Here is a 24,277-nt window from a genome sequence, read left to right on the forward strand (position 1 = left end):
TTCCTCCTGCCCGCGAACTTCACTAATTCCTACTATATCTAACTTTAACCTATCCATATCCCTTTTTAAATTTTCTAACCTACCTGCTCGATTAAGGGATCTGACATTCCACACTCCGATCCGTAGAACACCAGTTATCTTTCTCCTGAGTAGCCCCTGCCCGGAGAATATATACGAAGAATTTTTAGCATCAATAACAGAAAATAAATGTACAAATTGAATGTTTGTAGATGTGTTTTAATTACCAAGGCTGCATGTAAACTATCACACCTAAATGCAAACAGTCTAGTACCATATTATGGAGGAAAGTGTTAAGTCTCCTTAGGCCCTTGGGCTTAATGAGCATTACAATATGTTGATCGCGAAGTTCCTGTACCCTTCACACCTTTAACATTTTGAGAAATAAATACTTGTTTTATAGGCATTCTTGCTTCAAAGATGATGAGAAGCACTGTTGCCAGTACTGCATTGTTTCAGTTGTATAGCCACCGCCGAAGTGAGTGGACACATTTTCACTGTTGAGGAGGGGTGTGTGTGTGTGTGTGTGTGTGTGTGTGTGTGTGTGTGTGTGTGTGTGTGTGTGTGTGTGTGTGTGTGTGTGAGAGTGAACCCTGCCTCACTGTGAGAAATTTACTTTTGACCCAGGCTGTGTCAAATACAGGTCACGCAGAATATGTATGAAAACATGGGAAGAAATGTGCCACCATAGTTCAATCAACTTCATTGTTTCCTTTGAAAGCCACTCGCAAAACCTCAGCTGAACTTCCAAGTACTGCGGACAAAAAAGAATTGAAAATGAAAGGATTTAGATTGAGGTTTGAGAATGAATTATCTGGCAACAGCAAAGAGCAGCTTGTTCCAGCCTGCCATACTTTGTTGTCACAATTTCCAAATGCTGTGCCTTGCTCATGTGTGTTATTTCCTGACAAATGTGCACTATATCTCATGGTGAAATGTGTTTTTCTAGTCCAAAGAAAATTCCCATAGTGTGCAAGAGTTGGAAAGGAACCAGCATCACATCATAATATGGGGCCACAGTGTTATCAGGGTGCCTGTTCAAATCAAACTTTTTTGAATGGCGACTTTTATTTGGACATTTTACAAATGTGGTTAATACCTCAATTTGAAGACAAGGGGTTGTGGTACAGTTACAGCAAGATGGAGCTCCAGTACATCCTGCCAATCAGGTGTGTGATTACCCTGACGAACAATTTTGAAGCCGATGGACTGGGTGTGATTCAGCAACATTTCTAGTCCTGTGAAATGAAGACCAAAAATCCTGGACCTGCTCTCACCATACAACTTGTACCCTGTGGCTCAACATCAGTACCAGACCTAATGAAGAATTGCTCAGAAGTTTTGAGGGAGCTCTTTTATGTGCAACTCCAGAGATTCTCCCCAGGATGTCTGGAGGAACATGGAAACATATGGATCTTCGTGTGAGGTACAACAATGCACACACAGATATGTGGAGTAGATAATTTTTTATACGTAAGTACTCCAGTACATGGTTTTGAACTAGAAGTACAAGGACTGTGAAAAACAGCTTTCCAGAAGCTGTACCCAATAAAGGATCATGAAACACAAGCTAGTAGTACTGACAATGAACAAAACAAGCACAAAAAATATGAAGATCAGTGAATTTAAAGAAAGTAATTCAAATGATTTTTTAAAATGTATTTTATCTTCCAAATAATTTCCTTGCAGTTGTATTCAAAAGTATATTTCCTCAAACTCAATGATGACAAACAATACACCTCCTTGGTAAAGTTGTTCATATAGACAAAGTTGTTTCTGGAGCATCAGAATAAGATCTAAAAATTGTTTATTTTACATCTGGGTCCAAAACCGCATGGGGCCAGACGTGGACTTTCACATGGAAGCAAAAGTGTGTGGATTTGAGACTTAAGAACCACAGACTTGTCTGGTGGACTTCTCCACATGCCAAACTTTTTACAGATTTGTGACTTAAATCTATTTCCTGATTAATATGCTTTCTCTCTGTGATGTATACTAAGAACACACTTTTCTTGTCCTTATTGTATGCTAATGTCCTGCATGTAAGCTAGGAAAGTGCTAAGAAAATGAGGAAAATTAAGTGAATAACTGAAGGTTAAACAGGATAATACAGTTCTGCCATAAATTATCTCCCTCTTCAATATTTTAATATAATTGTAAATTTTAGTGAATACAATTATTTTATTGGTTATTGAAAGTAATTTGGAATTTTTTCTGGGTCATAGCTAAATTTTGTACTTCACTGCAGTTTACAGTAAGAACCAAATGATATGTGTACAACATTACTAACAATTTGTAAAGCACAAAGAACATTAGGACACAAACTATTTTACATTACCTGCATAGCAAAATCTGATGTAATACAAGCAACAGAGACGGGCTTGCTTTCTAGGTCACCGCCACCAGTAGATCTTTTTATTTCCTCAATATTCTCTGGAGTAATCCAGTCTGCCTCATCATCATCATAATCATCATCATAATCATCATCATCAGTATCATACCCTTCCTCTCCAGGACTATCTTCACTGCCATCAGCATGGGAATCACGCCAGCTATGGAAATGTTCTTGACCTTCCACTGAATCTCCACAGGAATTTTTACTGTAGTTATTTGTTTCATCAGTTGTCTCTGTGCAACTGTTCTCTGTTGTAACAGATGAAGACATTTTACTGTCCTCTGTATGTCTCTCCTCACTGCCTTGAGGCTGCTTCCTAGAGCAGTCTGTCAAAACAGTATTTTCACAATGTTTCTTAGTTTTACTTAAATTACTTTCTTCTTCTTGTAGAGCTGCAGAAATATTTGTGATTTGTTCATTACCACCATAATTCCTCTCATCAATATAAGAATCAGTGGAATCATCAGATTCATTAAGTGAGTTATGGTCCTGAAAATAAAATAGAGTGCATGACAAAAATAGTGTAAGCAAAGAAAATATCATATGGAATTTTAAAAAGACATAATTGCACATTTTTCCTTCATTAATTTTACTTTACTACTACTATTATTATCATTACTTTTATTCTTATTAGCCTCAAACTTCTGTCTCAGCTGATTTAACTGTGTTCAACAATATCTTGGAGATAGTGTCAAGTGTAAAACTGGGTTATGGATATGCGAGTTTTAAGCTTTGCAGTGCACTTCCAAAAATAAGGGCTACGAAATCTACACGACTACTCTGCAATTCACATTTAAGTACCAAGCACCATCAGACTTTTTTCTCTACCGTTCCACTCTCAAACAGGTTGAAAAAATGCACACACATTTTTCCATGCAAGCTCTGATTTCTCGTATTTTATTATGATAAGTTGTTTGTAACTGTAATTTCTGAGGTATTTAGTTGAATTGATGGCCCTTAGATTCATGTAATTTATCATGAAACCTAAGTTTCAGAGATGTCATGGAGTACTCATGTGGATGACCTCATACTTTTCATTATTTAGAGTGAATTGGCACTTTTTACACCATACATATATCTTTTCATTTTCATCGATTTACCTGGAAGTCTGCCACCCGTAATTCTAAGAAACTATTTTCTTCATGTTTTCGCTCAGTTCTTTAGATCAGGGCTGGTTGCTGCATGTCAAACTGTATTCAATCTGGATATGTGGGCTGTGTGTAGGTCGAGCTTTGGACTGTCTCAGCTTTGCTCAGTCCTTCTCAGAAGTTACCGGTATAGCATGACATTTCATTTAGCATTGCGGTATGGCATGTTTTGAGTGGCACAACTCGCTTCATTTTGCAGAATCATGGTGTCAGCGCTGTTTATCCTTTGCTATCTGTTTGTGGTATAAAGGACATTCACAGGTCCAGTGGCTGTTTGCACAAAAAGAAGCAGTCTAGTGATCTATCATCACAAGCATTTAAAACTGAATGTGAATGACAGAAGTGAGAAATGAGAATTCTCAGTACCTATTATGCACTTGCATAAACCACAACTACTGCAAATCTGCCTTGAAACATTACAATACCATGCAGAAAGTACGTAAAGATTTAGTTGACAATGAAAGAGCAAATAATTACAATGGTCAACAGATGGGATTCATTATTCTATGCTAAATTTGCAGGCTTGGAGCATGTGAAGAAACTGATGGTACAAACAGTACGAGGGCATGCTGAAAATTATGAATGGTGGGCTCCATGTGGTTCCCAAGTCGTGCAGTGACCGTAAACCACAAAATTATCAAATATGCAGCAACCAGTCGCAAAATCATGTATTATTTATTCACTTTTGCAAATTGATTTCAACTGCTTAACAGCCATCATCGGTGCTCTCAACCAATATGTTTGACTTTATGTTTGACCTCTGCTTAAGACAGTATTACTACTCAGGGCACATATTGGTTGATAGCACCGATGATGGCTGTTAATCAGTTGAAATCGATTTGCAAAAGTGAATAAATAAAACATGATTTTGCGACTGGTTGCTGCATATTTGGTAATTTTAATGGCATGCTGAAAAGTTACGCCTCCAAATTTTTTATGTGAAAACACTTACAGCTTTTTAAATAAAACAAACATTATTAATATTCTACATCTTCATTCTTCGTGTCTACACATTTCCAGCCCTCTGTTCCTAAAGGGCTGCAAATTTTAGGTGTGACGTGGTGATGTGTAATTTAACTATATCAAAGCATGGTAAAAGCATGCTGTAATCGAGTTTCAAATTCCACGATTTCGGCCGCACATGGAGCACCCTCTTCTTCAGCATGACAAAGTCAGACCATACACGAGCGTGCCAATGTCTGCAACAATCTGGTGCCTAGGGTTCACTGCCATCAATCATCTTCTACACAGTCCCAACTTAGTCTCGTCCTATTTTTATCTTTTTCCAAAACTTAAAGTACACCTTGGAGGACTTCACTTTGATAGTGATGAAACAGAACAAGCAGTGGTGAGGTTGTGGTTCCACCAACAAAGTCAAACATTCTACAGGGACAGTATTAACAAATTTATCCCTCAATAGAAAAAAATGTGTTCATCACCAGGCTGTTGAGAAATAAATACGTACACATGGAGAATAAAGATGTAGAACGTTAATAACATTCGTTATTTTTAAAAAGCTTAAGTTTTAACATAAAAAATTTGGAGACATTACTTTTCAGTACACCCTTGCAAAATTTCTGACCTCACAGGCATTACTCCACTGTCAGTTGCAACAGTTTGATGGAACTGAACAAACAGTATGGAGACCTTATGTTTTACCGCAAAGTAGGTCGATCAAGTCAAGGGAAATTTTTCAATTTAAAACTTGCTATTGTTGAATTTATGAAGGAGAAAAGAGTGCAGAAATGACAATTAGGACATCTGGAATGGTCTGCAGACCTGGCATTTAGAGTGGACTCGACTGCACACTGCAAACAGTAAGAGACTGCAGGATGAAAAACAACTCATTTCCGATATGATGGGGATGTGCATTTAAAAAGAAAACTGCACTGCATAAGGGACAAATTCTGACACAGTCCAGTTTCTTAAGCTCACTGGTGTTAAAGAAAACGCAAGATTTGAAGAAGTAAATGTGGCCTTAAATGAATTACAAGAATAGTTGCCTGAAATTTTGAGGACAATGCCAATCTCTCATCTGTGTTCCAGCTGTTTTCAAGACTATTATTCATTACAATTGAAAGCACTCCTCTGCAGGTGCAGATGTAATTGACTGATCTACAATGCAGTTACCATTTTAAAGACAAATCCTTTACGTTAAAACTGTCCAGGACGTCTACATTGTTTCACTAAACTAGAGTTTCCACATCTCCATAATGAGGCTGCAAAAGTCCTACAATATTTTGATCAACACATGTATTCTTTGATTATGAGTGTGAAAATCTGCGAAATTGTGCGCGTTTGTCCTTACACAGATAGTTTGCACCAAACAAAAATTATGTCTTCAACACACCAAAAATAATTAAATAAAACTGAAAGTTTGTTTCATTTGTGATCTATGTTGTTGGGAAATGTGGAATACTAAATCAAGTCATATGCAATGTGAATGCTTTGGCATTTAAATGCGGCATGTTCACATTTTCCTCATCCTCACGTTCAGACAGCATACCATGACTATGAGGGAAATTTGCAATCAGACTGGGCATTTTGGCACTTGTGCTAGGGCACAGCTCATCAGCCAAATTCTTGGCTGCCCCTGCTTTAGATATTCTTATGGTTCACACTAAAGTATGTACATTTTCTGTCTTTTTGTGGGTCAATTAGTTATGGCAACATCGTTGGGTTTGGTACATCTCGACAAATTTGTTTGTGTGTTCTCTTGTCATTTTGAGGAAACTGATGATTGATTTTTAGGAAGATACTGATCACTGATCTGTCTGGAAAAATAGGTTTTGCCCAAGGCTGTCACTTTAATCAGAACAGCAAACTACAAAAACTATTCTTCAAAGACGAGAGTAAATTTTTATATTCAAATTTCATCTCCTACCAGTTTGAAAGAATAAAATTCACATAAGGCAAACTGCTGTGACAGTCAAATTTATATATTTTTAATCAAGGAATAGTCAAAACCAGTCTATGTGACAGATTGTATCACAAATAAGTTGTTCATATGTTCACTGGCCTGTGTAATAGCTGCCTATTCTATGTAATTTCCCAGTTAACTCGTGCATACACTACAAAAAGGTAACAATTAAAAGCCCAAGCCCTCGTCAATTTATGACATCCGTCAGTGACTGTTAAAGAGGTTTGCTGTAACTTTGACGTCAAAGACCATTTGGTCATTATCTTTCATCCCTGATAGAATTTCCATGTTCCCTTCTAACTACACTCCACACTGTTTTGATTTTATTTTCGGAATTTTTAATCTCTGACTCGAGAAGCACTTTTTCTTTCAATTTTCTTATAGTTCTTCTCAGCATACCACAATATGAAAGCACTTGTACGTTTGTGCTTATACTCATTAGTCTGTATAGTTTTCTCATTCTGCTACATGATAATCCAATACCTTTTGTTATCTGCAATTTCTTTGATACTCTACTGGTGCCATATTTCTGTTTTCATCATTGAGTGACAGCTGTTAACAGCAGAGAGAAAGTTATTCAGAAATGCTTTAAATTGGAATTTATGTCCATTGACTCATATACCATCTCATGCTTTTCAGATTCCTTCTAGATGTGTCTTGTAAGCACATAGCTATTCTAATAATTTTCCTAATTATCATGCTTTAGAGTAGTTACTGCATTCCAAATAGTTCTTTTCTTGTTGCTGGAGAAGCTTATTTTCCCTTTACAACACACACACTTTGATACTCTGATGACTTCACTTAAAATTTGGCAATAACTTTTTACTCCGATTTAACCTTATATCGACTGCGTCTCTTGGTGCTAGGTGGAGTCTTCTCTTAGTTTTGCACAATATTCTGATTCCATTTGTAATTCTGTGTTTAGGCATATTTCATCTATTTCATCTGCTCTGCCAATTAATTTATTATGAAAGCCAATCACAATGTTACAGAATTTATTACATTCATCATTAACACCAGGAGGTGTTGTGTATACCTTTTCAGTCTGTATTTCACAAATTATTCTTGAATTCCTCAGTGTTACAACTCTCCAGGCTACCAATCACAAAACACTTTGTATAAAATATTGTGACAAACGTGGAGAAAGCAGTAACAGAAACAAAATATGAGGTCTGTTCAAAAAATTTCGGAACTTTGTCCACAAAATTTTTCTACGCTTACCTTTTACTTACTGTGTATGGTCTCCTTCAACATACTCTCTGCCATAATTGATACACCGCTCCCAATGCCATTTCCACTTCTGGAAGCACTCTTGGTACACCTCTTTCTGGATCGTGCAAGGCACTGTCTGCAAATTTTATTTTATCTCATCTATCACTGCAAATCTTTGTCCTTTTAATAGGGTTTTCAACTTTGGAAATAAAAAAGGTCCACAGAGGCCAGGTCTGGAGAGTCCAGAAGATGAGACAGCACAGTGATTTCGTTCTTTGTGCAATAGTCATGCACAACAGGGATGAATGTGCGGGTGTGTTATCGTGATGCAAGACTCGTGAATTGTCTCGTCACATTTCAAACCATTTCATTCTCACATTTTCTCGCAGGCATCACAACACGTCCCAATAGTACCATTGATTAACAGTTTGTTCCTGTAGCACGAATTCACAATGAACTAATCCTTCAAGGTCAAAGAAAACTATCAGCATGGCTTTGACTTTTGACCTGACCTGACAAGCTTTTTTTGGCCTTTGAGAACCTATTCCAACTCACTGTTAAGACCAAACCTTGGTCTTGACATCATAACCGTAGACCACCACTTACCACCAGTTATAATTCTCTTAAGGGACATCTCGTTCTCATTTGTGTGATCCAAAAGCTCTTCACAGATTGTGAGTGAAAGGTCTTTCTGGTTTTGACTCACAAGCCGTGGGACAAACTTGGCAGCAACACAATGCATTCCAAGATGCTGTGTCAGGATTTCATGACATGATCCAACTGAAATGTTACATTCTTCTGCAATCTCTTAGACAGTCAGTGTTTGATTGGCATGCACAATTTCATTGATGTTCCTGACATGAGCAACACTGGGAGATGTTGAAGGGCATCCTGAATGAGGGTCACGTTTGACTTCTGTCTGGCCTTTTTTAAAGCATGTGAACCATTCATAACACAGAAATGGCTCAAGAACTCTTCACTGTAGGGTTCCTGCATCATTTCACGCATTTCTGTAAAAGTTTTCTTGAATTTCACGCAAAATTTAATGCAAATGTGTTGCTCCTCTAGCTCTGCCATCTCAAAATTCACCAACTGTGCGACACAACATTCTACTCAATATGGCACTGAACAATAACTAATAAAGATACAACAATAAAACTTCTGGCAGTTACACATTAAACACAGGCATGGACAATGATGCCAATCACATTTTGCTCCAATGCACCTCTGCTGCAAAATTACGAATGTTCTGGAATTTTTGAACGGACCTTGTATAGTAACCCCTTAATGGGGCAAAAAGCTTGCTGCAGAAGTATGATGCAAAGAAATAATGTGCCTGTGCATTGAACACAAAGTAGATATGTGTCAATTACCATGATTAAAAATTCATCATGGGAAAGAGGAACCCCCTCCCCTCCCCCCCCCCCCCCCACCAAAACAAAACATCACTGTACAAAATCATTACGTATACTTTGTCACTAAATAATTTTGTGTATAAAATAAAGTCAGTTTCTGGGAAACACAGTGTATGTACCCCTCTCCATTTCTGGAAAACAAAGCTAAAAGTAAATCATATTAATTCAAGTACAGAGTACTACGTATCACTTTAAATTACAGTCTGGATGTCCTAATTCCAGTCTGTTAAGCAAGTGGTTGGGTTAATCAGTAGGAAAATTTGTCTGACAACAAACTAAAACATATATACACATCATATATGAACCAAGGAGGTATGCAATTACAATTAATAATATTTCCAGTCAGCTGCAGCATCGATAATCACTTGGAATCTTTGACGCATGCTTGAAACCAAGTTTCCCACATATTCACATGGAAGAGACCTCTAAATATGTCGAATTTGTATTAGCAGCTGTTTCAAAGTGAAGTTCTTTTTTCTTTGCAATGTATTTCTGATGTAAAACCATACATTTTCAGTAGGTTTAGCATCAGGTGACTGTGAGGGCCAATCAACTACCTGAACAACTTTATTCTTTTTCCAGTCACTGCACAGCCTGCTGTAGTGCTTCGGATCATTGCCCTCATGCAGTATCCAGTCTTCATTTTTGTCATTGAACCAATTTTTGAAAGTCAGCTTCAAACATTTCTGATAAATATGTAACATTTTCTGTGCATTTAAATTGTCAGTAAACACATACAAATCTCAGCCGAGAATTCAAAGTAAACTAATGCTTTATCGAACTGCATGAAGGACAAAGGTTCCTCTAGTGGGCTGTGAAAGAACTAAGGCAATATCTTTTACCACCTGTGTGTACTTCCGACCACACTCTTACTTAGCATATTGTAGTCATTACTATATTAGAGACCTACTAGGAGTTGCCATAGCATCCTAGAAACTTCTCAGTTTTTTTCTTACAAATTCTCATGTTATGCCTCAGGAACCAGAGTATGAAATGTAAGGATATATTGGCGATGAGCAAGAGCTGACTGTGTCTCTCAAATCGAAAAATCACAATTGTCACACTGTAGAAGCATACCAAACGAAATGCCACAGTATCATATAGGGACACATTTCTCAATTACACCATGTAGAGTATTAATACTTCAGTATAAATTTTCTTGCCAAAAATACTAAGTAAACCACTTGGGCTGCCTCACACCACACATTTTAGTTTACATCTTCATCGAACAGTCAAGAACTATTCGATCATGGTTCTCTATCATTTAAATGGACCCGATATGAAACCCTTCCAGGTTCACAAATATGATTTTTAATGTGCTAGAGTTGAGTCCAATAACTAGTTATTTAAATATCAGTGATATACTTTAGGCCAATCAACTCACCATCTTTCTGGGCACGTAAAATCCTGGGAGTTTTGTACAATCATCTGGTGCTTTTTTCGCAGTATTGATAACACAACTGAATTGTGGTTGCTGCTTCAGGTGGTCAGATCCCACTACCTCTTTTTCTAATTGATATGTCAGTGCTATAACTCTTATGTCTGTAGCAGAAAGACTTGTGTAGTCCCCAGTCTTCTTCGAAAATTCAGTAACTGGAAAAAAAGAAATGAGAACTATTATTGTTAATTATTATGTATGGACAACTAAAATAAAATAATAAAATCTCCTTGGCTATTTTGGAAGATACTGATGAACTGATCTAGTTTACATTACAACAAACATTATAAACTTAAATGAATAACAGAACTGCTAATTTTTTAAAAAAAAAAAAAAAAAAGAAAAAGGCAATGAGATGAAATTTATGGGCTGCAAAAGCACCATCGCTTTCCAACACTTACTACGGAATCCTGCACATTTTGCACAGATTCCTGAAGAGAAGCAGTGCAGACTGAGCTTCATCCTTCTTTCAAAAGATGCTAAATGCTACAGATGGTTACCTTCTGGTTTAATTTCTTTACTTCTAAAGATTGTGCAAAACTATTGCTTACATCCATTCATTGCGTGTACAGAAGATTTACTGCTCTTCTGCTGCGACTAGTGACAACACAACTGGAAAAAAAAAACAGTAACTGTTTTTTCTTTAGGGAGGTTGTGGTGTCAGGCTGATCCTCATAGCAGTCTGATTTTTTTGGTAAGGATGGAGAATCATAGTCTGGTTGTGAGTTGGCAATGCCAACAAAATTGTCATGACAATCTATCTTTCATTTTAAAACTTAGTGCATTCCATGGTTATATTTATGTTCTTAATGGAAATCCCTGTTTTTCCAATGTAATTTTATATTTTCTTTTAATATTTTTAAAGTTGTTACTAACAACAATAATGGATACCGATTGAAACACAAGATAAGAGAGGGCAAGTTCCTCCTCCCCTATCTCCAGCAGGATGAGAGGGTGGGTGGGGTGATTAATCTTTTCAAGCTTAACTTGCATCCTATCTTTCCACACAGGCAGGTGGCTATGGGTTCTAAAAGTTTTTAGTTGCACTGTACCTACAATTTATATTATCAGCCAATGTAAAAGACTACTAAAATGTGGATGTAGTTAGTCTATTACACCACCTGTAGTCCCTTTCCCTGCATGCCATAGCCAAGGATTAAAACTTGGTGTACAGAGAGCAACACTCCACAACTGCTTCATAGGAAAAAGTCATGTGTCCACTGACAATGTTCCCTGTAAAACTAAGAAAGTGCATTACTTCCTATGGAAGTAATTCCAGTTTCACTAATGGCAAGTTACTGTAACTTCAATGTCAACTTCTGATCCAGTACTGGCTTCCTTCAATCCTAATAAACAACATGGTAAAGTTGAAAGCACAATGAGATTTCTTCATGAAAGAAATACAGGGCATCTTGAACAATGTGGACTATCTTAAAGCACTCCGTCTTCAGGCCACAAGTGGCCCATCGGGACCATCCGACCGCCGTATCATCCTCAGTTGAGGATGCGGATAGGAGGGGCGTGTGGTCAGCACACCGCACTCCCGGTCGTTATGATGGTTTTCTTTGACCGGAGCCGCTACTATTCGGTCGAGTAGCTCCTCAATTGGCATCACGAGGCTGAGTGCACCCCGAAAAATGGCAACAGCACATGGCGGCTGGATGGTCACCCATCCAAGTGCCGACCACGCCCGACAGCGCTTAACTTCAGCGATCTCACGGGAACCGGTGTATCCACTGCGGCAAGGCCGTTGCCTGTGAACTATCTTACCTTCTAGTTAAATCAGCTGAACTGCTACTAAAATACTGAATGAATACCAACAGAAGAAAAAACTCATTGGCACGAAGTGCCAGCTGCCATCAGTGCCACAAGACAAAAACAATTCTTGGACTAATTAAGTACACACTTGGAATCAGCCAGGCAACTTCATGATGGGTCACATACCGTGTTATCCCACATGACAAAGAATATGATGATGCAGTAGTTGTGTGTTCAACTCCCTTTTGAAAGCAGCCATCCAGATTTAGGCACCCTGTGGTTTTGCTAAATCAGTCAAATGTGACCATACTTTCTTTAAATACACCACAGCTGGTTCCCTATTACATCTTCGTCTCAACTGAGCTTCTGCATTGCATGTCGTAGGTTTGTGAGTAGTGGATTATGGTGTGGGATTTGTTCAAAGTATTTTCATTGGGGGGAATGCAGTGGGGAAGCCAGTGGTCATTTTAGGGAGATCCTTTCCTGGGAATGTAGAATCTGTAGTAGAAACAAGTTAATAGAGGAGCGGGAGCGTAAGATCTGTGCCCTTCAGGTGCAGTTACAATGCGCAAAGGAGGAACTAGATAGGTTGAGGAGGGTGAAGGGTGGTGGGAAATGGGAACTGGCAGTTGGCAAGAAGGTAGCTAGGAAGAGGAGGTACTCAAGACAGTTTTACTTTGCATACATGCAATAGATACGACCAACTGTCAGAGTTGAGTGGAGAGGAGCCTCGTGTAGCTGTAGATGTAGGTAACTTGCAGCAGTCCTCAGCAATTAGGACGCCTAGATTAGTTGCAAAGTCTAGCAGAAAGAAGGTTCTGCTGCTAGGTAGTTCCCACGGTAGATGTGTGGGCCAGCAGTTGCAGGAAGTGTTGGGGAGGGAGTACCAGGTCACCAGCTTTGTGAAGCTTAGTGCAGGGTTGGCTCAGGTGACTGAAAGCATAGGGGAGTTATGTAAGAATTTGACGAAAGAGGATCAGGTAGTGATAGTGGGTGGAGCAGGGAACAGTCTCGGTAAGGACGGGGAATATGATGTCAGTGGTGACTTAGTTAAGATAGCTACTCAAACTGGTGGTACTAATGTGCATTTTGTGCAACTGTTTCAGCGTCATGATCAGCCTCACCTTAATGCGGCTGTTAGGCGCGTTAATGTGGGGCTGGGGAGGGCACTGATGGCGGAGGGCATGGATTACGTCTCAGTGGTGCTAGTTGGGTCCATCAGTAGATGGGGTTTTACTAGGCATGGCCTGCACCTCAATAGGTATGGGAAGGGGAGGCTGGCTAAGCTTATAGGTGACAGTGTAGTGGGTGGTGGTGGTGGTGGTGGTGGTAGTGGTATCACTCATGGAAAAATTCCTATAGTAGTTGGTGTTAGAGCTGCACCTTTTTAGACTGAAGTCAGCTGATAGGTATACCTGCTTAAAGGAAGTGCCTCTAACTAAAGGCTCACCTCCAGAGGATGTAATGTTTCCAAGTAGAGAAGGAATTAGCATATTTCATCAAAACATAAGAGGTATTAGAGATTAAGTTAGTGAACTGCTAATAGATGCTAACTCTGAAATTATTGGTATATCAGAGCACCACTTAAATAATTTGATAATTCAGAGGCTTCCTTTACCAGGCTACAGATTAGTTGCCTGTTTCTCAAGGAGTTCCTTGGGGGGTGGGGGAGTGGCTCTGTACGTAAAAAACAGTATCTCATTTGAGTCCATAGACGTATCACGACACTGCACTGAACAGATATTTGAAAGTTGTGCAGCATTAGTTGAATTTAGTGAAACTAAACTTCTAATTGCTGCTGTTTATAGGTCCCCTAACTCCGACTTCAGAGCATTTTTGCTTAAGCTAGAGAGGGTTCTTGATTCACTTTGTAGGAAGTACCAGAAAGTAGTTCTATGTGGTGACTTCAATATTAATTTTGTACATGATTGTGCAAGAAAATGGTTGTTGGTAGATCTCCTAAATTCATATGATCTGATGCAAACTGTGTTTTTTTCCAACTAGGGTGCAGGGGAACAGTAGCACAGTCATAGACAATATTTTTATTCATTCTTCATTACTAGATGGGCATTTTGTTAGTAAAAGGGTGAATGGCCTTTCAGACAATGATGCACACATTTTAACACTAAAAGGTTTTTGTACTCTAACCAACGTCGTATTTAATTACAAACTACGTAGGAAAGTTAATCCAACAGCAATAGAGAGTTTTTCAAAACTTGTCAAGGAACAAGAGTGGCAAGATGTTTATAGTGCCGATAATACAGATGATAAATACAATGCTTTCCATAACACATTTCTCATGCTCTTTGAGAGTTGCTTTCCATTAGAACATTCTAAACGGGGTACTAGCAGTAATGGACAGCCCGGTTGGCTGACTAGTGGGATAAGGATATCACGTAGAACAAAGCGGGAATTATATCAAAATGTTAGAAGTAGTCACAATCAAGCTACAGTAGCCCATTACAAACACTATTGTAAGGTGCTTAAAAATGTTATTAGCAAGGCAAAAAGTATGTGGTATGCAAATAGAATAGCTAATTCACGGGATAAAATTAAAGCCACATGGTTAGTTGTGAAGGAAGTGTCTGGTCAACAGCACAAGGTTGACAATATAAAGTCAGTTTGCAGTACTAATATTTCTGTTACTGACAAATCAGATATATGTACTGTATTTAACAACCATTTTCTGAGCATTGCTGGTGAATTAAATAAAAATTTAGTATCTACAGGAAGTCATATAAATTTCTTAGCAAATGCCTTTCCGAGATTGACGTCTGAAATACTCCTCTGTGATACAGACAAGAGGGAGATTGAGACAATAATCAAATCACTGAAGACTAAGGACTCTCATGGTTATGATGGAGTGTCTAGTAGAATATTAAAGTACTGTGCTGCACATTTTATCCCTGTATTTAGCCATATTTGTAATTTTTCCTTTAGGAATGGTCAGTTTCCTGAGCGATTAAAGTACTCAGTAGTAAAGCCACTTTATAAAAAGGGAGAAAGGGATAATGTAGATAATTTTAGACCTATTTCTATGCCATCAGTGTTTGCAAAAGTTATCGAAAAGGCTGTGTATGTAAGGTTAATTGATCATTTTATATCACACGATTTGCTATCAAATGTACAGTTCGGCTTTAGAAGTCGTTTGACAACTGAAAATGCTATATTCTCTTTTCTCTGTGAGGTACTAGATGGGCTAAACAAAAAGTTTCGAACGCTTGGCGTATTTTTTGATTTAACAAAGGCATTTGACTGTGTTGATCACACAATATTGCTCCAGAAGTTGGACCATTCGGAATAAGGGGAGTAGCTCACAGTTGGTTCACCTCTTACTTTAGCAACAGGCAGCAAAAGGTCATTATTCACAATGTTGATAACGGCTGTGATGTGGGATTTGAGTGGGGTACTGTCAAGTGAGGGGTGCCCCAGGGATCAGTGTTGGGGCCGCTCCTGTTCCTTATTTATATAAATGATATTCCCTCTAGTATTATGGGTAACTCTAAAATATTTCTGTTTGCTGATGACACTAGCTTGGTCGTAAAGGATGTTGTGTGCAACATTGACTCGGTTTCAAGTAGAGCAGTACATGATCTCAGTTCATGGCTTGTAGAAAATAAACCAACGTTAAATCACAGTAAGACTCAGTTTTTACAGTTCCTAACACACAATTCAACAAATCCTGACGTTTTAATCTCACAGAACGGGCATATGATTAGTGAAACTGAACAGTTCAAATTCCTAGGTGTTCAGATATATAGTAAATTGTTGTGAAAAGCCCACGTTCAGGATCTTGTTCAAAGACTTCATACTGCCATGTTCACTATTCGAACGGTATCGAAAGTGAGTGATATTTCGACACATAAATTAGTCTACTTTGCTTATTTTCATTCACTTATGTCATATGGTATTATGTTTTGGGGTAACTCTTCCCATTCTAGAAGGATATTTGTGGCTCAGAAACGGGCGGTTCGGGCAATAAGTGGTGTGAGTTCACGAACCTCTTGTCGACCTCTTTTCACGAGTCTGGGTATTTTGACACTGGCCTCTCAATATGTATATTCCTTATTGTCGTTTCTTGTCACCAATATTAGTTTATTTCCAACAATAAGCAGCTTTCACTCAGTTAATACTCGGCAGAAATCAAACCTCCATTTGGATCGGACTTCCTTAACTCTTGTGCAAAAAGGTGTGCAGTATACTGCTGCATCCATTTTCAATAAGCTGCCACTCGAATTCAAAAATCTTACAAGGGAGCCTCCCCATCGCACCCCCCTCAGATTTAGTTATAAGTTGGCACAGTGGATAGGCCTTGAAAAACTAAACACAGATCAATCGAGAAAACAGGAAGAAGTTGTGTGGAACTATGCAAAAAATAAGCAAAACATACTGAGTAGTCCATGCGCAAGATAAGCAACTTCATGTACAGCGTAGACTCAGGAGCGCCGTGGACCTGTGGTTAGGAGCGCCGTGATCCCGTGGTTAGCGTGAGCAGCTGCGGAACGAGATGTCCTTGGTTCAAGTCTTCCCTCGAGTGAAAAATTTACTTCTTTTTTTTTCGCAAAGTTATGATCTGTCCGTTCGTTCATTGACGTCTCTGTTCACTGTAATAAGTTTAGTGTCTGTGTTTTGCGACCGCACCGCAAAACCGTGCGATTAGTAGACGAAAGGACGTGCCTTTCCAATGGGAACCGATAACATTTGATAGCAAGGTCATAAGTCAACCGATTCCTCCACAGGAAAACACGTCTGATATATTCTATACGACACTGGTGACGGCATGTGCATCACATAATTGTCTGAAAATAAAAAATTGAAATATTCATTCGAGGGAGGATTTGAACCAAGGACCTTTCATTCTGCTGCTGCTCACGCTAACCACGAGACCACGGCACTCCTGCACACGCGAGTGTATACCCGTCCTTTTTTCCCCCTAAGGTAAGTCTTTCCGCTCCCAGGATTGGAATGACTCCTTACCCTCTCCCTTAAAACCCACATCCTTTCGTCTTTCCCTCTCCTTCCCTCTTTCCTGATGAGGAAACAGTTTGTTGCAAAAGCTTGAATTTTGTGTGTGTGTGTTTGTGTTTGTTTGTGTGTCTATCGACCTGCCAGCGATATATATATAATTCCTCTATGGAGTAGAAGGAATTGTCATTCAGAAATTATTTTAATTTCTTCTTAAATAGTTGTTGGTTATCTGTCAGACTTTTGATACTACTTGGTAAGTGACCAAAGACTTTAGTGCCAGTTTAATTCACCCCTTTCTGTGCCAAAGTTAGATTTAATCTTGAATAGAAGATCATCCTTTCTCCTAGTATTGTAGTTACGCACACTGCTATTACTTTTGAATTGGGTTTGGTTGTTAATAACAAATTTCATAAGAGAGTATATATACTGAGAAGCTACTGTGAATATCCCTAGATCCTTAAATAAATGTCTGCAGGATGATCTTGGGTGGACTCCAGTTATTATTCTGATTACAAGCTTTTGTGCAATAAATACTTTATTCCTCAGTGATGAATTACCCCAAAATATGATGCCATATGAAAGCAATGAGTGAAAATAGGCGTAGTAAGCTAATTTACTAAAATGTGTATCACCAAAATTTGCAATGACCCTTATTGCATAAGTAGCCGAACTCAAACGTTTCAGCAGATCATCAATGTGTTTCTTCCAATTTAATCTCTCATCAATGGACACACCTAAAAATTTGGAATATTCTACCTTAGCTATATGCTTCTGATTAAGGTCTATATTTATTAATGGCGTCATACGATTCACTGTACGGAACTGTATGTACTGTGTCTTATCAAAATTCAGTAAGAGTCCGTTTACAAGGAACCACTTAATAATTTTCTGAAAGACAGTATTGACAATTTCATCAGTTAATTCTTGTTTGTCAGGTGTTATTACTATACCCTTATCATCAGCAAAGAGAACTAACTTTGCCTCTTCATGAATATAGAATGGCAAGTCATTAACATATATTAAGAACAACAAAGGACCCAAGACTGACCCTTGTGGAACCCCATTCTTGATAGTTCCCCAGTTTGAGGAATGTGCTGATCTTTGCATATTATGAGAACTACTTATTTCAACTTTCTGCACTCTTCGTTAGGTACGAATTAAACCATTTGTGCACTGTCCCACTCATGCCACAATACTTGAGCTTGTCTAGCAGAACCACAATCCAATCTTTTCTACATAGTGCCTCCTTTTGCAATGGCTCCCTATATTTATTTCGTTTGTTAATATTTTTTGCTTCTTTGGAAAGACTTTAATTGATGATAATCTGCAATTAAAGGAAGGTTATCAAATGTAGTGTAATACAAAACTGCAGCCAAAACAGAAATTTCTGTGTGTCTTTCTTAAATAACCAATGATACTGTTTTCACCTAAATGACACTTCTCACATCTAACCTGTTTTTATGTGGTGAAAGTCATGACAAGAATTCCAAACATCAATGAGATGACTGAAACAGTTTTTCTTTAAACAGCACCCAAATGTTTGGTTTCATACAAGTTACAAAGGACATCTAAGGTCACTCTCCACGTTCAGGTCATTCTGGTATTTTGTTTTCATAAGACAGGAGGGGGGAGGGGAAGAGAGGGAATAATGACAAGTTCCTGTTCACAATCATAAATTACAAGTAACAAAAAGCACAATTTAAGTGAATGAGTGAAATGATGCAACTTTGAAGAGTTTAGTGGTCTCATATAGATATGAGTTTGTGTATGTAGACTGAAGTGGTGAGTGTGTAAGAAGGAATTTAAAGTAGACTGGGGATGGCAGTGAGAATCTGGATTGAGGAGGGAGGTGTGCCAGGGTAATCCATGCAGTTGTGTGAACCACTGTGCCATGGCGGCTTAGTGGCTAACACACCTGCCCAGTAAGCATGAGACCTGGGATCAGTTTCCAGCCTTGGTACAAATTTTCACTCGCTGCTTCAGTCTATATACCTAAAAACAATTTAAATGTCCGAAATTATTCACAGTTAAGATTCAATTCACAAAAGTTTTGTTCTATAAATCAAGAATTCTTTTACTGCGTAAAAGCAGTTCCATCAGAAATGACTTATGGTTACGTTGAAAGGTATATTTATGTCACTGCTGTTTTAAATCCCGAGGTAGACTGCTGAATAATTTAACTGTTACCTGAGAAACACTTTTCTGATATAAAACTGTTCTAGAATGAGACATGTGAATTTACCAACACTTCTTGTGGTATGGTTATGGAGAGGCCTATTTCATGGTAGGTCACTACTTCTATTTAAAATACGTTCAGTTGCAAAAAGGGTACACTGATATGTGCGAATGGTTTTCAGCTGATTTAACTGCAATCCTTATGTTTCCACTTACTGTAAGTTGCAGATGGCCCTGACAGCTTTTTTCTACATTGTTAAATTTTGTTTTACTGGGAGTGGGGTCTGAATTTCCCCAGATGATTAGCCCACATTTAAGTAATGAATGGAAGTACGTATAATAAGCCTCTATCACTGTTGACCTGCTTGCACTTTGATTTAGTGCAAATAGAGCACAACAAACTTTGTTTCAAGAGCTTTCACATGACAGTCTCATTTTAAATTGTTCTTTGCCATATTCCTAAAGCTTTAGTTTCCATGATTAATTCCAGTGCCATACTGTGAAGACATGGTATTGTATCAAATTCTTGTAGAAGTGGAGAAGAGTGGAAATTTATAAAGATAGTTTTTTTGGAGAAACTAAAGATTGTAGTGCTACCCATCACATTTGACTGTTGTTATCAAGGTAGAGCACAAACTTATTTCAAGCTTATAAAATATGACAACCAAGACATCAATGATTGCACACAGGAAGCCACACAAATAATACAAAAATATTTAACTCCAGAAATAACATGAGATTAATGGGACAACCACAAGAATTATGTGGTTCTGAGCAGGGATAGACTAAATAAGTGACTGCTGAGCAGGGATAAACTAAATAAATGACAATCGTAATAATGAGGGCATAGCAAAACAGATTCTAATGCAAAAATCAAGCAAATGAAATCATCAGTAATCAACAAAGCCACAATAAAAAGACCTGAAAAAACTGGTAATGGAAATTTCAGTTGATCAATATATGAAGGTGAATCAAATAAAAACCTTAAATATTTTTTTAAATATTATTTATTGTGCAGAAGTGGTACAAAGCTGTATCACTTTTCAACATAATCTCCCCCCACACTCAATGCATGTCCTCCAGCGCTTACAAAGTGCATAAATTCCTTTAGAAAAAAATTCTTTTGGTAGTTCGTGCAACCACTCATGCACCGCGTGGCGTATCTCTTCATCAGAATGGAACTTCTTTCCTCCCATTGCGTCTTTGAGTGGTCCAGACATATGGAAAGCACTTTGTTCAAGGTATGGTGAGTATGGTGGATGAGGAAGACACTCAAAATGCAGTTCTGTGATTGTTGCAACTGTTATATGGGCAGTGTGGGGCCTTGCATTGTCATGTTGCAGAAGGACACCTGCTGACAGCAATCCACGTCGCTTTGACTTGATTGCAGGCCACAGATGATTTTTTAGGAGACCTGTGTATGATGTACTGGTGACAGTGGTCCCTCTAGGCATGTAATGCTCCAAAATGACGCCTTTTTCGTCCCAAAAGAGAGTCAGCACAACCTTGCCTGCTGATGGTTCTGCTCGAAATTTCTTTGGTTTTGGTGATGAGGAATGGCACCATTCCGTGCTCACTCTCTTCGTTTCTGGTTGGTGGAATTGAACCCAGGGTTTGTCCCCAGTAACGATTCTTGCAAGGAAGCCATCCCCTTCTCGTTCGAAGCACCGAAGAAGTTCTTCACAAGCATCAACTCGTTGTTTTCTCATTTCAGGAGTCAGCTATCGTGGCACCCATCTTGCAGACAATTTGTGAAACTGGAGCACATCATGCACAATGTGGTGTGCTGACCCATGACTAATCTGTTAACATGCTGCAATGTCATTCAGTGCTACTCGGCGGTTTTCCTTCACTATGGCATCAACTGCTGCAATGTTCTGTTGAGTTCACACCTCGTTGTGCCTGACCTGGATGAGGAGCATGTTCCATTGAAGTCACACCATTTGCGAACGTCCTACTCCAATCATAGACGTGCTGCTGTGACAAACATGTATCACCGTAATGAACCTTCATTCGTCGATGAATTTCAATAGGTTTCACACCTTCACTATGCAAAAACCAAATAACCGAACACTGTTCAGAAGTGTCAGATTCCACCCGTCTGCTTTTACCCATGCCCTCACAAATATGGCGGAAACGACCATAGACTACGACTCCAATATGGCGCCTATGACGTCATTACGTAAACATGACCACAAACACGAAAATACATTGAAAAATCAACACACACGCTCCACAAAAAACCCTAATGAAACTAACGGGACAAGCGTGGGAAACTGAGGGTTTTTGGATGGGGACCAAGTAAATATAAACAAATTTAGACACACACCACCATACCAAACCACACAAAACGATGAAAAAAAACCGACAACACAAAACTCCCTAAATTCCATTAAACACAATATCCTCTAGAATCGGACACTTCCCTTGACCTATACAGCTCCGCCATATTTGTGACGTCATGGGTCAAAGCAGACGGGTGGAATCGGGCGCTTCCGATTTTCGGAGTAGAATACAATCCTGAGTTAATTAAAGATAATTAAAGTGCTACACTATACTTACCAAATTTAACATTTTCAGTGAAAACGTCCTTCACAACCACATTATAGGGCAGCACTACTAAGTTTCGCAGTTGGCGTTTATTTGTAATTTCATCAAGTACGTCCTGCACAGTATATACGTTGGTAGCTACGTCCTGGGTGAAGAAGAGAATCATTATCAAAATCTTTAACGTACTATAAAATCTGCAGGGCAGACTGTATAACGCAACATTAATGCACATTGAAAATATTGCTGCCAAATCAATAAAAATTGTCAGCAGCTGTCTTACGACATTAAATTTAAAGTGTGCTTACTTGCAGAGATGAATTTTTTATGAAAGTGTTAGTGTCAGCGACTAAATGTTCAACTTTTTGTTTACACAAACTCATTTTGCAGAAATGTCGTTGTTCAACATACGCTCTCCACTTCCTTAATCGTAAACATGCACTTCGACCACGCTTAGTCAAACAACACAAACAGATGTCTCTCTTCACTACACCTCTCTCCTAGAGGATCATCTATGGCATACACCATAGATGCTACCTTCGTACTTTTATATTAGTCTACAAACAAGACATAAATGAAATATTTTCACTCATTCGCAGTTCAGACACTGCAAGAAATCAAATTAGGTGACTATATAGCAAATGCTTTTCGTTAATGTTCTGTGTATTATACTACTGTATATCTTTAAGGTATTTCTCATGAAGACCTTTGCATACAAAGCCTTTCTTGAGTATATCTTCCAAATAGTTTCGGTGGAAGAGAGTGAAGCATTAAATTTGGCCATGTTGAAGTGAACCTGACGGCACTGTTGTCCGTAAATAAACAATCTGCGCGAATCGAAATAGTGTTGTTCAAGTAAACTAGGCGTTCAAATATTCACTGTTCGTTACAGTGTCGAAGTATAACGATTTCCTGTTCTTTGTGACTATAAGAGACTGAGGTCGTTACAGACATTACACAAGAGCTATGTGGCTCATGAAATGAAATATCGTCTTATTTGTTAACGAAGACATTGTGTAAACGTTGGTTCCAGTGTGTGATGATCCAGCAGTAAAATGTCGGATAACAAGTAATTATGACCTTTTTTAAAAAACTTTACAGTTCGATTAAATGTTCTTATGTTTGCAGAATTACATACTAGGGTATAACGGTTAGCGCATATTTTATATTATTGCCGTCGAAAGCTTTAATTACAGACTGTACCGGAGTGTTAGCGATTCATATTTTTTGTCATTTATCTTGGGAACTTTTGTGTTACGTTTCTAGACATTTTGGTGTATGTCTAGAGGTTTTCGTTACCAGAGACGTGCAACGTATCTGTTAACGGGAGATAATTATCAACACTCTGTGTATATTCATTTACTGCTATATAACTGTTAGAGCCAAAGCTCCATGTAGTCTATAGGGTTCATTAATTCTCGTTTGGTGGCTCAGTGGTCAAGTAGGTTAGAGCTTGATCAACCTTTCCCCTCCCTCACCCCCCCCAAAATTATCGTTCTGTTTATTCATCCTTGGATTTATCACAGTGATACAGTATTTTTCATAGTAGTGAAAACTATATAGGCTAATGCAAATTATAGGTAGCTTACATACAGAATTCCCAAGTGTGCCCCTACGAGGATGGGATAGGCTGTTGGCCGTGGCTTGGTGACAGAACCATCTTTGGTATTGCCTGTAAAGATTTAGGAAAACCTAAATAGGGTGATTAGACAGAGCAAACACTCCATCTTCCCCAATATTAAGGTAGTGTCTAAACAACTGCAATGCATCACTTGATTGGTTGTCCTTGATTTACACACAGTTTGATTCAGGTAACTTAAAAAATATGGTTTTGCTCTTTGTTGTTGGACACACTAAGGACACCCGCTGGTGACTCTGGGCCACGAACATGTTGCTATGCCGCTGGCACTGACTCCAGTATGTTCAGAAAATTATGCCCCATACATGTCTAGATTTCCTCCCCTGAGTGCACATGAAAACTGAGTCTGCATCTCCCCATGGTGGATATGATGATGTAAAACTTTTACTAACTGCCATCTGGGAAATTGAAGACAGCAGTACAGTTGTATTGTGAGTCAGTGTTTGTATGATTTTTAAAGAGAGATGGATGGGTGAAGATAAGTGATCAGTTTCTATTGTCAAAAGTAATAACACATTCTCTCATAGTCATACACTCATAGGAGTTGCCAACACCTGTGCATGGGCACCCCATTGTAAATTTCAGCCGATACTGAATTCAGGAGAATGACGCTATTATCATGCACTATACGTCTTAACATTAGA

The 24,277-nt window shown here is 38.6% G+C and overlaps 2 protein-coding genes and 1 pseudogene across 3 annotated transcripts in view; 1 reads left to right on the forward strand and 2 right to left on the reverse strand.

The window, feature by feature from the left end:
- The window catches only part of LOC126198959 (RNA-binding protein NOB1), a 74,431-nt gene extending 51,924 nt beyond the window's left edge, over positions 1-22,507 (reverse strand). The window contains exons 1-4 of the mRNA XM_049935607.1: positions 22,303-22,507; positions 22,010-22,142; positions 10,493-10,701; positions 2,357-2,902 (exon numbers count right to left, since the gene is read on the reverse strand). Of these exons, the coding sequence (XP_049791564.1) occupies positions 2,357-2,902; positions 10,493-10,701; positions 22,010-22,142; positions 22,303-22,377 (963 nt within the window). The 5' untranslated portion in view covers positions 22,378-22,507. The remainder of the gene's footprint in view (positions 1-2,356; positions 2,903-10,492; positions 10,702-22,009; positions 22,143-22,302) is intronic.
- Positions 12,185-12,301, reverse strand: LOC126200109 (5S ribosomal RNA; annotated as a pseudogene).
- Positions 22,508-22,758: 251 nt separating the features above from the next.
- Positions 22,759-24,277, forward strand: part of LOC126199239 (RNA-binding protein 33-like) — a 222,544-nt gene continuing 221,025 nt past the window's right edge. For both annotated transcript variants that reach the window (XM_049936032.1, XM_049936031.1), the window contains exon 1: positions 22,759-23,063. In XM_049936032.1, coding sequence (XP_049791989.1) covers positions 23,050-23,063 — 14 coding nt within the window. In that variant the 5' untranslated portion in view covers positions 22,759-23,049. The remainder of the gene's footprint in view (positions 23,064-24,277) is intronic.

This window comes from Schistocerca nitens, chromosome 8 (assembly GCF_023898315.1).
Source record: "Schistocerca nitens isolate TAMUIC-IGC-003100 chromosome 8, iqSchNite1.1, whole genome shotgun sequence".
Classification (NCBI taxonomy): Eukaryota; Metazoa; Arthropoda; class Insecta; order Orthoptera; family Acrididae; genus Schistocerca; species Schistocerca nitens.